General features: G+C 37.8%; 1 protein-coding gene across 6 annotated transcripts in view; it reads right to left on the bottom strand.

The window, feature by feature from the left end:
• CAB39L (calcium binding protein 39-like) overlaps positions 1 to 16363 on the bottom strand; it is a 115461-nt gene that overhangs the window by 57604 nt on the left and 41494 nt on the right. For 4 of the 6 annotated variants that reach the window (XM_010835694.1, XM_010835696.1, XM_010835695.1 and 1 more), the window contains 3 exons: positions 14839 to 14979; positions 11035 to 11199; positions 5191 to 5309 (listed from right to left, as the gene is read on the bottom strand). In XM_010835694.1, coding sequence (XP_010833996.1) covers positions 5191 to 5309; positions 11035 to 11199; positions 14839 to 14940 — 386 coding nt within the window. In that variant the 5' untranslated portion in view covers positions 14941 to 14979. Of the gene's footprint in view, positions 1 to 5190; positions 5310 to 11034; positions 11200 to 14838; positions 14980 to 15503; positions 15829 to 16363 lie in introns of those variants that run through there. The other 2 variants (XR_824910.1, XM_010835693.1) reach the window with 1 other exon arrangement.

The following is a 16363-nucleotide window of genomic DNA, read 5'->3' as shown; positions in this document are numbered from 1 at the left end:
GGTGTTCATTGGAAGGACTGATACTGAGGCTGAAACTCCAGTACTTTGGCCACCTCATGCGAAGAGCTAACTCATTGGAAAAGACTCTGATGCTGGGAGGGATTGGGGGCAGGAGGAGAAGGGGATGACAGAGGATGAAATGATTGGATGGCATCACCGACTCAATGGACATGGGTTTGGGTGAACTCCGGGAGTTGGTGATGGACAGGGAGGCCTGGCGTGCTGCGATTCATGGGGTCGCAAAGAGTCGGACACGACTGAGAGACTGAACTGAACTGAACTGAACAAAGGACTCTGGCTCCTTTTAGTTAGAAATGGTTCTTAGAAACTACAATCTGAATGCTAGGGATACTCATTAACATTGGGTTGTTACTGCTTCTAGGCCTTTTCAGTGGACAGTGTTAGCTTGTTATTTTTAAAGTTAACAAATGTTTCTAGATTAGAAGCAAAACTTCTTGATTATATTGAGGAGGCCAAGTGTTTGCTGAAAGATACTTTATAAAACTTTTCCTAGTGTTTTTTATACATCTTATATATACTTAAAAATTGATGCTTGATTAAAAGTACAATTATATAAGATGTATGAAAACATACTAAGTCCACTAGTTCATAATGATACTACAAAAAAAAAAAAATAAGGGAGGGGTGTTGGGAAGATAGAGGAAAAAAAACACAGCAAAATATCAATGGTTATGAAGGTTGGAACATGGGATTTCTTTCTTCTGTCTTTCGTATATGGTTGAAAAAAGTTTTGCAATAAAATTTTTAAAAATAAGATTATTAGGAGAAATTTATTATTTTAATATTGGACTTGAAACATCTTCCACTGGCAGTGGTTCCTTATGGATCACCAAGAGCAGTTTAGCAACCTCATTCTCAAATTCTCTCAGTATCCTGGAATGTCATTTGCATGGGGCAGGAGAAAAGTCTGTCTACAGTGAGAAAGTCCTTTTAAATAATCTTTTCATAAACTTTGGGCTCCAAATCCTTTTACCAAGTTTTGTATCCCATATCCAAATGATTCTCCTTGATAGACAAGAATCAACTTCTTTCTGTCTTACATTCTTTATGGTTCAACTTAGGTCCAATATAGCACGTTACTACCATATCCCTAAATAACATCATTATTTGATATATGAGTGCACCAGTAAAGTTATGTTCTAAGTTTTCGAGCAACTTTGCAAGACATAATTCAGTAAAAATGCTGACCTTTATACCAAACGGCTAGCTAAACTGCAGGCATTTCAAGCTAACCTAGAAAATGGTGATGGGGAAAGTTGATTCAGGTGCAGTGATTCCATTTGAGGCTTCCTTTTTGTCTACTCTGTCCTCAGGGTCTTCTATAATTCCCTTTTCCTTCCTATCTGAAGGGCTTCAAGTCTTTTTAAGGATGTATTAATGGTTAAAATGGAATTTAGAATCAGGCCTGGACTGAAAAATTGACTGTCACTCAGTTGTATATATAACCTTGAGCAATAGCCTTACTCTAAGTTTAAATTTCCTCATCTGTAAAATGGTGAGGATAATACCTAGTCCTCAGAGTATTGATAGAAGGATTAAATGAAACAGCATAAGTAAAGACACTGAATGTAGTACCTGGCACATAGCAAACATTCAATAAGTGGTGTCTATAAAGCAGGACGTGAAGGAATGAGTTTAAACTTTGGGTTACAAAATAAAGGAAGAATCATTATAATAGAGACAGTTGCCATCATCTGACTGCTATTCAGTGACAGCAACTACAGAAAGGAGATCCTCCAAACAAATAATTCCCACTCCAAGAATGCAGTTCGTGGAGCTGCACGTCTCCTTTCACATAATGACCTCACTGCGGAAGATACCGTTTTAAACCATCCACACCACTTCTCTTCCACATCAGCTGATGTGCTCTCCAACATATCTTAGGAGGACAACATATTTCAGCATTGTCAGGGGATCACTTATTTACAAGCTAACTCCATTTTATTTTTTCAAAGGAGATGAACTTAAAATAATTTATTTATTTTTGGCTGCACTGGGTCTTCATTGCTGTGCCTGGGTGTTCTCTAGCTGCGCCAAGCACGGGCTACTCTCTGCAGCGCTCAGGCTTCACGTTGCCGTGGCTTCTCCTGCTGTGGAGCACAGGCTCTAGGGCGTGCGGGCTCAGCAGCTGTGCCGCATGGACTTAGTCGCTCCATGGCATGTGGAATCTTTCTGGGCCAGGGATCGAACACGGAGGGATCCCTGCACTGGCAGACAGATTCCTGCCTGTACTGGCAGTTAATTTAATCTCTGGATTTAATTTAATCCAGAGATTAATTTAACCACTTGACCACCAGGGAAGTCCTATAAACCAACTTCAAATGACTATTAATTTGTCTTCACTTGCTGAAACACAAATCTGATATTTTTCTCCCAAAACAATCCAATGGCTTCCCGTTTCCTATAGGATAATGTCAAATGCTTTAGGTTAACATTTTAGAATCTCCAGATGGGGGGTACAAACTGATCATTTCAGCCTTTTCCACCAATGACCAGGTATGCAGATCATATCCCATTAAATCTTGAAGATCTACCTGAACTGAAAACGAACACTTCCCTTTACAGTATTATTCTGACACTTATGTATGGTCTTAATTATATTTGTTCAAAATTTTACTCAGTGTGAACTGCAGCTCTTAAGAGGGATAGTAATAATAATTTTTTAGACTAGCAGTTACCAAGTAGAGTACCATGTGCTCAGTGCTAAACTCTGCAGAAACTACCTCACTAAAAGACTCATAATGACCTACTGAAGTAGGTATTATTATTGTCTTCAGATTGCAGTGAGGAAATCAAGACTTAAGGAAGTTAGGTAACTTGCCCAAAGTCTTAGCAAGTAAATAGCAGAACCCTGTCCGGACACGAAAATCTCTCTGACAATGCATATAATGTAACATTATTTTGTGCAAAGGTAATATTATAAATTTTACTCTTACTTTACAGATAAGGAAACTGAGACTTGGTAGAAAGCTGCAGAGGCTTGCCCAAGGTCACAGAGATAAGTGCAAGAGACCAGAAAAAGGAATAATCAGAGAACAAAAAAGAGTTCTTATAAATTAAAAATAGGGTAGTTGAAAGGAAAGTTCAGTTGAGTTTATCTTCAATGGAAGATACAATTAAGAATATCTTCAGACTAGTGAGACAAAAAGACAAACAGAAAAGAGAAGAATTAAGAAATCAACCTCAGAGATTTTGCTTTGACTAACAGGAGGTCTAGAAAGTAAGGACAGAGAATATGGAAGGGAATACATTTTCAAAGAAACACTAAGGGGCAGAGACTGTAGGCTGTCTGCAGAATCCTTTCTCCTCTTCTTCCTGGGCGCTAACTACATTTCTCAGGTTCCCTTAAGAATTAAGAGGCCAAGTGACTAAGTGCTCTCAAATGGAATGTGAGTGGGAGTAATACAAGCCATTTCCAGGCCTGGCTCATAGATTCTCCCAAGTATATTTGCCTTCCTGTGGGCTGAACTGGCAATCAACAAAGTGATCTTAGGAAGCACTCTTTGAAGGAACCCCTGCTGACCTAGAACATCTGTTCTTCTCGATTATGTGAAAATACATTTATCTTGTAGTGGGGCCACTACATTGTGGGGTCTATTTCTTATAAAGCTTAAGGTTTCTTATACTTTTAAACTACCCTAATACATGATACAAGTATATTGCCCTTTCCAGAATTTAAAGACTTAATTCTCCAGTAAAAACAATATTTTGTACGGAAAAACAAAGTAATAGTACACTACATAGCTATAATAATATAAATGTGCCTTTTTAATGAAATAAAAAATTGTGATAAAGGATATTGGGAGGGTGAGGGGAAGGAAAATGGAGTAGTGATGGTGGTGGAAAAACAAAATTGTCACCTAGTCCATGAGAAATTTAACAGATATATTTTTCAAATGGACAAATCAAAACTTAGTAAAAGCTCCTAATTCATAATATAGAGGTAAATACCAGATGAACAAATAAAAAAGATCAAAGTGGTTGTCTTTGGTAAATGGGACTGAGGGATGGAGAAGGAAAAAGCAAAGAGCTGCTGTTTGTTGAGTCTGGTTATTTATTTGGCTGCACCGGGTCTTAGCTGCGGCATGTGGGATCTAGCTCCCTGACCAAGGATTGAATCTGGGCCCCCTGCATTGGGAAGGCGGAGTCTTAGCCACCAGATCACCAAGGAAGTCCCTATATCTGGTTTTTAAACTATGTGGCATGTATTATTTTGATACAATTAAATATTTTAAAATGCACAAGGACTTGGGAACTGAAAACAGATGAGATGGACTAGGTATGGAATAGCATGTGAAGTTCAAAATGGTAAAGTAGAAAGACAGAGAAGGGGAGACAAAAGACAAAAGGCTACTATCCCCAAGCCTTGCTGCATCCATATTTCTGATCCTAGGAGTTACAGTAGCCTCACAATGCCCAAGAAACCTTTGTAAATGAGCAAACATAAAAAAGTCATAATCGGGGATTTTATTACCTGACTAGACTTTAGGTTTTTGGCTGCCCTGTGGTGCCATATATGTACAGTGATATTTATTCTATCCCCACATGAAAGCATGTCACCTGAATAGAAGCTAACCATTGAAGGATATTGTATGTATGCATCCGTGTCTGTGTATATTTGTGTAATGAGGGGATTCAATTTTATGTAAAGAGGGTAAAGTGTGAATGTGAAAGTGTTAGCTGCTCAATTGTGTTCAACTCTTTGCAACCCAGTGGACTGTATCCCACCAGGTTTTTCTGTCCATGGAATTCTCCAGACAAGAATACTGGAGTGGGTAGCCATTCCCTTCTCCAGGGGATCTTCCCAACCTGGGGACTGAAGCTGGGTCTCTCATAGGAAGATTCTTTACCATCTGAGCCACTAGTGAAGCAAAGAGGGTAAGTGGGCAGCCAGAAAGAGGGCGGATTGGGAAGTGTAAGCTATAATGTAACAGGTAGAGAAGACAGGAAAGTGGAGGAAAGAGGGGCAGTAGGTGGAAGGAATTTTACTTAGAAAGCATTTTGTTGCAGCCTGAACAATCACAGAGACATAGATTTGGAGGGCTGACTTCAAGCATAGCAAATATGAATCCAAAAGGGAATTGATCATATCTGAAATGATGCTAACGCTATCTACTTTTAACAACTTTTCCAGACTCAAACCTACTTTAAAGGAAAGCATCCACCTACCCTTTGAGGAGCATAAACAGGATGTGAGGATGAGCACTAATGTACTCCACGGTAGGAATCCGAGTGCCTATCTGTCTTCTCAGGATGTTGTTAAATATCTGGGTCACATCCTTTTTTCCCTGTTAAAGAAACAACCATTAAGTTGTATATTTTAAATGGGTGAATTGTATGGCATGTACATTATTTCAAAAGCTGTTTATATACAAACATACTCAGTCCATTTAATATGATATTTTCCCACCTGTGCATTCTTTGACTTCATCTGTCTAAAGATGGGTACAAAAATAAACAAACAACCAGAGTCAAGTCCAAATAAAATCAATGCCCTACACACGTAGTAAGCATTTCAAATCATTAAATGCATGAAGTACAGTCAAAGCTTGTGTCTAAAGGCTTTATGATCTCTATTTTTACAGTAATAAAATCAAAGATTAAGGACCACTTTTTAATTAGGGTTGGGGAACAGAAAAAGGTCTTAAGGGGATAGAAAGTTTCAAAAACTTAGGACCATAAACTGGCTTATTGAGAAGCTGATTCTAGAGGGCTTTTTTTGCTTTTAGTTTTTTAATGTAGCAAGAAATAATCATTAGTGATTAATATCACAGTAGGAAGTTTTCTGCATTTTGGAGCTGCCTTCTAATTCAACCCGAACAGTTGACTGTATCCACCCTATTTCTGCAAGGCACACCTGCCTTTAAAATGAATGCATGGACTCTTAACATACAATACGTTTTCATCCTTTGATCTCTTATCACACTGTGTTTCAAAACATCAAAGAGTCTAGGGCTGTGTCTTGAATACTGGCTAAACCTCAAAAACCATAGCTCTGAGTTTGATCCTGAGCCCATAAAGCAGAAAGCTTGCAATCTCAGCCATAACTCTTTTTTTTTTTTTTGGAACTCATAAGAATATGCTGAAGTAATTTTTTTTTTTCTGTCAGCATCTTTAAGGCTTAAAGGATTAGACAAAAATTTTTGGTTATAAAGTAATGAGTTTTCTTTTTAAACAACTGTAACCCAAAGGTCTGTCTTCTAATGAGCCCTTATTCACATCACAGCAGGGTCTTCCAGTACTTTGCTCAGCCCATTGCACTACTTTCCTCCTGGTTTCTGAAGAAAGAAGTGGGTTTGTCACACAGATTGCTGAGTTAGTCTCTGCTATGGCACCCCACTCCAGTACTCTTGCCTGGAAAACCCCATGGACAGAAGAGCCTGGTGGGCTGCAGTCCATGGGGTCGCACAGAGTTGGACACAACCGAAACGACTTAGCAGCAGCAGCAGCTCAATCTAAACCAACGCCTCGGGCCACCAGCACTGTGGTCAGCTCTGGATTTCAAACCCCTGCTCCTAGCTCCTCTCAACCCTTGTCCATTGTCTTGCCTTCTACAACCAGTTATTTCCTCAACTAGCTGTTTTATATATGGTTTATCCCAAGTGTAGAAAACCGCCTCTTCTCCTTCATTCAACATATTATTAGTACATACTTCCTTTATCAAGGGTTTAAGGGTAATTACAGTGCACTGCAGAAACAACTTCCAATTGAACCCCACATATCACTATTATTAAAGATTCCTCAGCATTTCTGATTATCTTTTTCCTTAAGCCCCTTCCTCTGTCATGGTTCTGGAGCCTTCAATTGCCCTTACTCTATACCCTTTTCCTATCTCCTATTTCCTTCTACTATCAAAGTTAGCCAATGAGAGGACATTTCTCAAATTTCTGTTATTTTACTCTGCAAAAGGAATCTAAGCTCTTTTCTTTCAGTCTTTTCCTTTCAAACACTGCCTGGAGACCTCACTTTTCACAGTGAATAAAAAAGCCCATGGAGGTGTCTTCTAAACAAAAGGTCTGTTTTTCTCTGTAAGCAATGCTCCATCTTTTTAGGCTATCTGGCAAAAGCTGCAGCCCATCCCTAAAGAAATAATTTTCCTTTCCTGTTATAAAAATACACCAAAGATTTTACAGTCGAAGAGATGCAGGTTCGATCCCTGGGTGGGAAGATTCCCTGGAGAAGGGCATGGCGACCCACCCCAGTATTCTTGCCTGGAGAATCCCATGGACAGAGGAGGCTACAGTCCATGGGGTCGCACAGAGTAAGACATGATTGAAGTGACTTAACATGCAAAACGCACTTTTTAATGTGGATACTTTAAGCATGAGAAGAAAAGTTGCTGCCTGCAGGCTGATCTTTAACACTTCTAGTCCACAGAAATGGACAGTACATTTCTGCAAGTAGTCTAATAATGCTCGTAATGGTGCATTCTTTCTGAAAATACTGTATGTAATCGGTGGAATGCTTAAAACTAAACTGTTTTCAACTTTAACTGCTTTTCATTCATTCATTCAACCAAGAAGCATTTATAAGTATTTATCTTCTGTGGGCTTGATTGAGGAGGACGGCTTCACCTACTGAATATCACATTCATTTATAACTATGTTCTAGGTGACAACTGAATGAACAAAGTCAAGAGCTGTCTGGTTAACTACACCTCAATAACGCTGGGAAAAAAAAAAACTGCCTGCAATTATCACTACAGCAAGCCTTTGTAATGATAGTATTGAGTCACCAGGGAAAATTATTACATCTAGTACATCATTTTGGAGGACAGGCACGTCTACAATGCATTTTATAAAGAAAATGTAAAGTAAGCCACAAAAACACTACTTATCTACTTATCTCTCTCCATTTGAAGAGTTAACTTAATCTTCAGCTACATGGAAAATTCAAATATTCAGAAAGATAAATACTTTTCCCCAAGGATTTTGGAGAGTAAAATTTTACTCTACTTGATAATGTAGAAGTCCATTTTTAGGCAACTTAATGACTTAATTCCCAAATAATTTTGAAGTAAACTTTCTTACTGTTCCTCTTTTGTTACCTAAGTCAATGCAACACAAAGATGTGAAACATACCAAGTTTTTCTTTGGTCTACTCCCACCTCCTCAGTTCTTGGCCAGCGCTTTGAGCCTATCTATTCTGTGGTTGCTCAAGGCTTCACAAGGTCACCGGACCCGACAATATTTCACCCTTAACTCAGTCTTCGAAACATAACCAACCTTGGTCATAGTCCTTCCAGCATCCCACTGCAGATTAGGTTAATCTCATACACTAACTCAAGCTAAATTAATGATGATAATAGCTTAATACACTGCTGCTTTCAGGGAAACACACAAAACAATAGATTTACAGAAATCTAACACCATCTTCCAAGAGCAGGGGAGTTTCCCATTTACGGTCACTCACCAACCAAGTTTAAAACTAAAATAATAAACAAAGAAACAGACATCAAGGGTTATAACAAAAATAAACCAGATTATATTTAACTTAAGTTTGAGAAGGAGAGAAGATGAGAATATACTATTTGGCATCTATATATTTGCATAAATATTTAAGTGTTCTTCCGTAACACATATATGTATATATATTTTACTTAGTTTAATATTCAAAAACAATGCTGTAAGTTGATATTATTCCTATTTTATAGACGGTAAAGTTTAGTCTCAAAGAGGTTATGTTGCTAACTACCAAATGGCAGAGCAGGGACTCCATACATAAACAATTCTAAATCTAAGTCAAGGGTTTTCCCACTATGCACAGCTCCTACAAATGTCCATAATACCTCATTTTAAACTAAATTAAGGAAACATGAAAGTATATAAACACAAAGATAAAACTACACTTTAATTCCATTAAGTCTGGTTTAAAAAAGGAAATGAGGAGGGGCTTCCTAGGCGGTCTAGTGGCTAAAACTCCACACTCCCAATGCACAGGGCCCTTGTTTGATCCCTGGTCAGGGAACTAGATCCCACATGCTGCAACTAAGACCCAGTGCAGCCAAAATAAATAACCAAACAAAATATTTTTAAAAAGGGAAATAGGGAGTAAGATGGGGAGGAAGAAAGACAAGACAAGCTAGAGGGAAAACTAAGAAAGGAGATAATTGAGCAGAAAATGTCAAAGTTAGAGAAACAGATAAGGGAGGGAAGGAAGAAAAAGACACATGTTTCTCCCATCCAAGTATTAACCAGGCCCAACCCTGCTTAGCTTTGGAGATCAGACAAGATTGGGCACATTCAGAGTGGTATGGCCATAGACAAGACAGAGGTTTCTAAAAGGGAGGCTGAATTGAAATCTGGGCCCTGGGGGGCCCTCAGACAGTCTTGTTTCTAGTCAAACACACAGAGCAGTCTTGCCCTGCATTCCTCCTCCTCAGCTCTGCTGCTGCTGCTGCTAAGTCGCTTCAGTTGTGTCCGACTCTGTGCGACCCCATAGACGGCGGCTCCCACGTCCCTGGGATTCTCCAGGCAAGAACACTGGAGTGGGTTGCCATTTCTCCAATGCATGAAAGTGAAAAGTCAAAGTGAAGTCGCTCAGTCGTGTCCGACTCTTAGCGACCCCATGGACTGCAGTCTACCAGGCTGCTCCATCCATGGGATTTTCCAGGCAAGAGTACTGGAGTGGGGTGCCATTGCCTTCTCCGCTCCTCAGCTCTAGTTGGCCAAAATTGTCTTCCATCTAAGCCATCCAGAGAACCGTGAGCTAGTATTTCCACACATCCCCAGATCCCCGACCTTATCTTGGTCCATCACTGTAATGAGTCTCCTTTTACTTCCTCGGTGACAAAACTAAAGCAATTTACTTCAGAAATCTCCATTCTCTTCTATCTCTGAGAATTAATGGAGATCCAAGCGCTTACCTGACAGTATCTAAAGCCTGATAGTAGTAGCAAAACAACAATCAAATCAAAACCAAGATTTTCATCATGAAATGTGTCTTACAACCACACATTTCATTGAGAAACCACTGTTCTAAGTTAGACATACCATAGATAATAAAATGCTTACACACATTTACCCCTTATGTTTCTAGATTATTGTTTTACATATTATTTCAGTAATTAGGTATAACTGCTTTCAAAAAATGAGAGAAATATCCTATATTAGTAGCATTTAAAAAAATTCTTAAATCGTTGGTATAAATGTTTTAATTAAAGAAACAGGCCTGGGAGATACTACATTTGAATCTCAGCTTAGGCGCTTAGTGACCGAGTGACTTTGGGGAAATTAATATCTTTAAACTTTAGAGTCTTCATCTATAAATCAAGGCTAATAATATAGTACTGATCATATACAGGTTGCTTTAAGAATAAAATGAGAGACTTCCCTCGTGGTCAGTGGCTAAGACTCCATGTTCCCAATGCAGGGGGTCTGGGTTCAATACCTGGTCAGGGTTTGATCCCTGGTCAGGGAACTAGATCCCACATGCCCTAATTAAACCTGGCAAGCCAAATAAATAAATATTTTTTAAAACTTAAAAAGAAAAGAATTAAGCTAGAAGAGAGCTTAAAAACTGTACAACATTCAGTAAGCACTCAAGTTATCTTTTATTATTATTGACCATTAACTTCACTACTTAGCTGCATAAAACTTAACTATGGTATACCTTTTGCTTTTTTTTAAAAAAAAGATTAAGGTGATTTTAGAAGTTTTAGTGGAGAAAATGGGATTTTAAATAATATATAAATAGTAATAATTTGGCCATGTGATGCAAACAGCCAACTCATTGGAAAAGACCCTGAAAGACTGAAGGCAAAAGGAAAAGAGGGCAGCAGGATGGGATGGTTGAATGGCATCGCCAAGTCCGTGGATGTGAACTTGGGCAAACTTCAGCAGATAGTGAGGGACAGGGAGGCCTGGGATGCTGTAGTCCATGGGGTCATAAAGAGTCGGACACAACTTAGCAACTGAACAACAACAACAGTAACAAAAAATGACAGTCAAATATTGGTAGTCATGTGTATAAAAATTGAAAAGCACAACTGTCATCCTTTGGCAGATGGTGTACCTCAAAGTCTATCAGCTGTAGGTCGGCTATGAGTGTCACCAGCAGCCCGGTGTTGTAGAGCTCCTGTGAGAGCTGGGCCACAGCTTCCACTGGGGGCTCCTTGTCACTCGTCCCACACAGAATTTCTTTCATTGCTTGCAGTGATTTTGACACTTCTTCTGAAGCCTAGGGACCAAAATATACGCTAATAGTTAAGAGTGAAAAAAAAAAATTTCAGGCTACAAATAAACAAAAACCACTTCTTGAGCCCTGCTTATTTACTTTTAAAATTCTGTATAATTATTATTTTTTATTGACTGAATGATAACTGTTTTACAGTGTTGCGTGAGCTGCTTCTGTACAACACCATGAATCAGCTATATATCCCCTCCCTCCTGAACCTCCCTTCTACCCGCCAACACCCCACCAACCCCATTCCCTCACCGCCCTCCAGGGCATCACAGAGCACTCAGCTGAGCCCCCTGTGGGATACAGCAGCTTCCCACTGGTTACCTATTTTCTGCTTATTTGTGATTAAAGAACTCAATACAGTTACAAACAAACAAAAGCCATGTAGTAGGCACTGTTTTTGTTTTTTTTTTAAATATTACTGAAATTAATTTATAAAAGAGAGATCTTTAGTATTTCTACTTGGTTAATATAATTGAAATGATCTTTCTTTAAATCATATTCATAGTGAACTCTGCTAGCAATAAATTATAAATTTAACTCTTGAAAATTAAATTCAATCCATGTTGAAGACTTAGCAGTAGCAAGTAGTCTTATTTAAAGCTTTTGTTAATGATTTTCAACAAATCCCTATGATTCTTATTTTTTAAATGGAATAGGTACAAAATCATATATTGTCAAAACCCATAACCTTTGTCAATCCACTGATCCCTCACACATAACCATTATCACTTTGTTATCTATGAAACTTAAAAAAAAAAGCAAAAAATCTCACTACATTACAAAGAAAAATACGAGAGGGACTTCCCTGGTGGTCCAGCGGCTAGTACTCCACCCTCCAATGCAGGGGGCCCTCCCACATGCTGAAACTGAGTTCACTTGCCACAACTAAAAACTCCATGTGCTGCAACTAAGATTCAGTGCAGCCAAACTAATTAATTAGAAGAAGAATAGGAGAACCTACAGAGGAAGAAAGTATATCAGTGAGTAGGGCCTGGGGAGGGGAGAATGAGGTGCTGAAAATATTCTGAAATTAGATGGTGGTGATGGGTACACAACCTTCTGAATAAACTAATAACCACTGAATTGCACACTTTAAAATGGTAGATTGTGTAGTATCTTAATTATACTAAGAAATTATAGCAAAAAAAATTTAAAAAACAGGTAAGCAAAACAAACAGGCAAATTAGTTAACACTTTACTGAATATTTTAAAGTAGGTATAGTTTTAGTACTTTCAAGTATTGTACTCTAATCATTATAATTAAAGAAGAAAATAGAATAAGGCAAAAATAATAAAAAAAAACTACCTCATAGTAGTTGTTAATTAAAAAATTAATTTCCAGATACATTTCATGATATGACTGAAGAAATCCTTAATTTATTAAAGGTAAGAAGTTTTCTTAAATTGTGATATATACCTATAGAAGATTACTTTAAACATATATAGAGTTTAGAATAATTATAAAGCAAACACTTGTGTGGCCAAAACAGAGGTCAAAAAAGAGAACATTTTTAGCATCCCAGAAGCCACCTTGAATGCCCTCTTTTCAGTCTAGAAGTAAATCCTTCTATGTCTTTGATGACAATCACTTATTTACCTTTCTTTACAGGTTATTTTAAAATCTATGTTTGTTTCCCAAAACAACATAGCTGAGTTCTGCTGACTTGGAATGGCACCTGTACCCTCTTATGATTTGTTTCTTTCACTCAGCACTGTATTTGTAAGGCTCGTTCTTCCTGCTCTATGTCGCAGCACTTCTTTAAATTCACTGTTGTATAGTATTCTATTGATAGCTGGACTGCAACTTCTCAGTTTCACTGTTGATGGACATCGAGGTGTTTCCACTGATGGGTTACTATGAACAACAATGCCAGGAACAATCTTGACAACGCATCCTGGTGCACATGTGCAAGAACATCTCTAGAGTTTACACTAGGAGGGAACCAAAGGATCTTAGAGCATGCATGCAGTCGGTGCGGGGGTGCAGGTGTGATCAATCGTGTCTGACTCTTTGTGACCCCATAGACTGCAGCCCGCCAGGCTCCTCTGTCCATGGGGATCTTCCAGGCAAGAATGCTGGAGTCGGTTGCCATTTCCTCCTCCAGAGGATCTTCCCCACCCAGAGGTCAAACTGCATCTCCTGCGTCTCTTGCATTTCGGGTGGATTCTTTACCGATGAGACCCCAGGGAAGCCCCAGTCACTTTAGAGACAAACTGAATATGTTGGACTCAATGTCCCTTTGAGGGAATATCTAAGATACTAAAAAGACCTTCCTATGAGGAAGTGCTGCTCAGTAGGACTTTAAAACAATATTAAAAGGAGGCTGCACTGGGTATTCCTGGCAGTCCAGTGGTTATCACTCCATGCTTCCAGTGCAAGGTTCAATCCCTGGTTGGGGAACTAAGATTCCACATGACGCTGTGGTGTGGCCGAAAAGAGAAAAAAGGCAGCATCGTAGTAGAAACTGTCAGATGATCTTTAAACACAAACTTTTTACTCTTCATGTATAACATTATACACAGTGTAAGTATTAACAGTATAACCCGTTAGATGTTTAACTGTAAAACCCTTTAGATGTTTTTTTTTTTTTTCATTCTGAATTTTTTCCTTCTAGTTTTATTGAAATATAATTGACATAAAGTCCTGTAAGTTTCAGGTGTACAGCATAATGATTTGACTTACATATATCATGAAATGTTTATCATAATAAGTTTTTCCATCACTGCATACAGATACAAAATTAAAGAAACATAGGAGAAAAAAATGTTTTTCCTTGTGATGAGAACTCAGGATTCTCTTAACAACTTCCATATATAACATACAGCAGTGTTAATCACATTTATCATGCTGCACCTTATATTTCTAGTACTTTCTTACCTTTCAACCGGAAGATTGACTACATCTAATTCCTTCTGCCCAACACCCCTGCCTCTGGTAACCACAAATCTGATCTCTTTTTCTGAGTTTGTTTGTTCATATATTTTTGAAGTATAATTGACCTGTAACACTATGTCAGTTTCTGTTACACAACATAGTGATTCTACATTTCTATACATTTCTAAAATATGTAAATCTAGTTATGATCTGTGGCCATACAAAGACACTACTTGGTTATTGACTATATTCTTGACACTCTCCTACCCACGCAACTGGACGTCTGTACCTCTTAATCTCCCTCACCAATTCCTTCCCCCAACCCCAACCCCACCTCCCCTCTGACAATAACTGTTTCTCCTTAATATTGTTTTGTTTTTTAGATTCCACATATAAGTGAAATTGCACAGTGTTTGTCTTTCTCTGACTTATTTCACTTAGCATAGTGAACCTCTAGGTCTATCCAAGTTGTTGCAAATGGCAAGATGTCCTTTCCTTTTTATGACTGAGTAATATTCTGTTACTCCTTAACTCTAGAGGATCCAAGGTTGGTCTGAGGCTCTAGAAAATGAATGAAGAGTTCAAGACAACATATTCAATAATTATCAATGGCATAAGACCTGAAACCAATTTAAATGTATTCACAAAGACCCTGAGAGTGCATCGCAGACCATGTTTAGGATTCTTCATTAAGCTTTTACATTGGCTTGTAGTCTATTCATGTATTTTAATAATAACATTATTGTTTTAGCTCATACCTTATCTGTCTTTTTGTCTTGCTTTTCCAAAATGGCCAAGTTGTCTCTCAGAATTTTCACGATTTCTGCTGGATTTTTGTGTGATTTACTAAACAGAGGCATTTTTTCATCTATAGAAATCTCTTCATGCAATATAGAACACTAAAAACAAGTAAACAAACAAAAATTATGATTTTAATTCTTAACATGATTAAATTGTTATACCAAAATGTCATATTTCCAACAACAAATTCAGTAATATGGAACATTAAAATCGATCAAACTAAAACAATTTTTAAGTTTCATGCCAAATTTAAGTTAGTGTAAAATATTTCAAGAAAGATATTTTTAAAGGTTTACCTAAAAGTTTTTACTCAGAGTTTAATATTTTTCTTATAAGAGAAATTAAAGATTTATGCAAGAATAGGAAAAGGAGTATTCTTAGAGAATAAGCTGATACTTAAAACTAGATATTTTGACTAAAGAGAGTGAGGAATATGGTGATATTAATGATGATAAAATAGAACATGTAAAACAAAAGTCAGACTAAGATAAACAAGCTCTGGTAAAGCAATATTTTAAAACATTCCACTCCATAGCAATAACAAAATTACAATGTAAAATTATTTAGAATCCGTTTATTTTTATTTTTTTTACTCTTCAAATATTCAGCTGGCCATACTCACTGATGAAATGAGGATTACCATGATGGCTGGGAGTGGGGAGGTGAGGAGGAGGGGAAAAGAAAAATCAGTTCTTCTTTTTGAGAACATTTATTTGCATAGAGCAGAAAAAGCCAAATATAGCTATTATCACCCTGTTTATACTAAAAATGTGCTAGGGAAAAAGATCTAAATTAAAGGCTCCAGTTAAGAGAAACATATTCATTTGCTCTACATGAATTAACAAAAATATGTCAAACATTACAGAAATATGATGTAATTAATCAAAAGCTGCCATTAACCAGTGATCCAGAGGTAACAACTGTTATCAGCTTTTATACATACTCCTCCTTAACTTTTCTCTCTATATCTAAAAATATATTTTTAAAACCAAAATATAAGAGTACTAAAAACAGTATTTTTCGGGCTATAGTATTTTTTTAGGCTTTCCCTAATGGAAGAAAGCAAAGAGAAACTAAAGAACCTCTTGGTGAAAGAGGAGAGTGAAAATGTTGGCTTAAAACTCAACATTCAAAAAACTAAGATCACGGCATCTGGGCCCATCACCTCATGGCAAATAGATGGGGAAGCAATGGAAACAGTGACAGACATTATTTTCCTGGGCTCCAAAACCACTGCAGACGGTGACTGCAGCCATGAAATTAAAAGATGCTTGCTCCTTGGAAGAAAAGCTATGACAAATCTAGACAGTATATTAAAAAGCAGAGTTACCACGTTGCTGACAAAGGTCTGTCTAGTCAAAGCTATGGTTTTCCAGTAGTCATGTATGGATGTGACAGCTGGACCATAAAGAAGGCTGAGCACCAAAGAATGATGTTTTTGAACTCTAGTGTTGGAGAAAACTCTTGAGAGTCCCTTGGACT

Source organism: Bison bison, unplaced genomic scaffold (genome assembly GCF_000754665.1).
Source record: "Bison bison bison isolate TAMUID 2011002044 unplaced genomic scaffold, Bison_UMD1.0 scf7180017864048, whole genome shotgun sequence".
In the NCBI taxonomy this organism is placed as follows: domain Eukaryota; kingdom Metazoa; phylum Chordata; class Mammalia; order Artiodactyla; family Bovidae; genus Bison; species Bison bison.
This window is presented reverse-complemented; position numbering and strand designations above follow the sequence as displayed.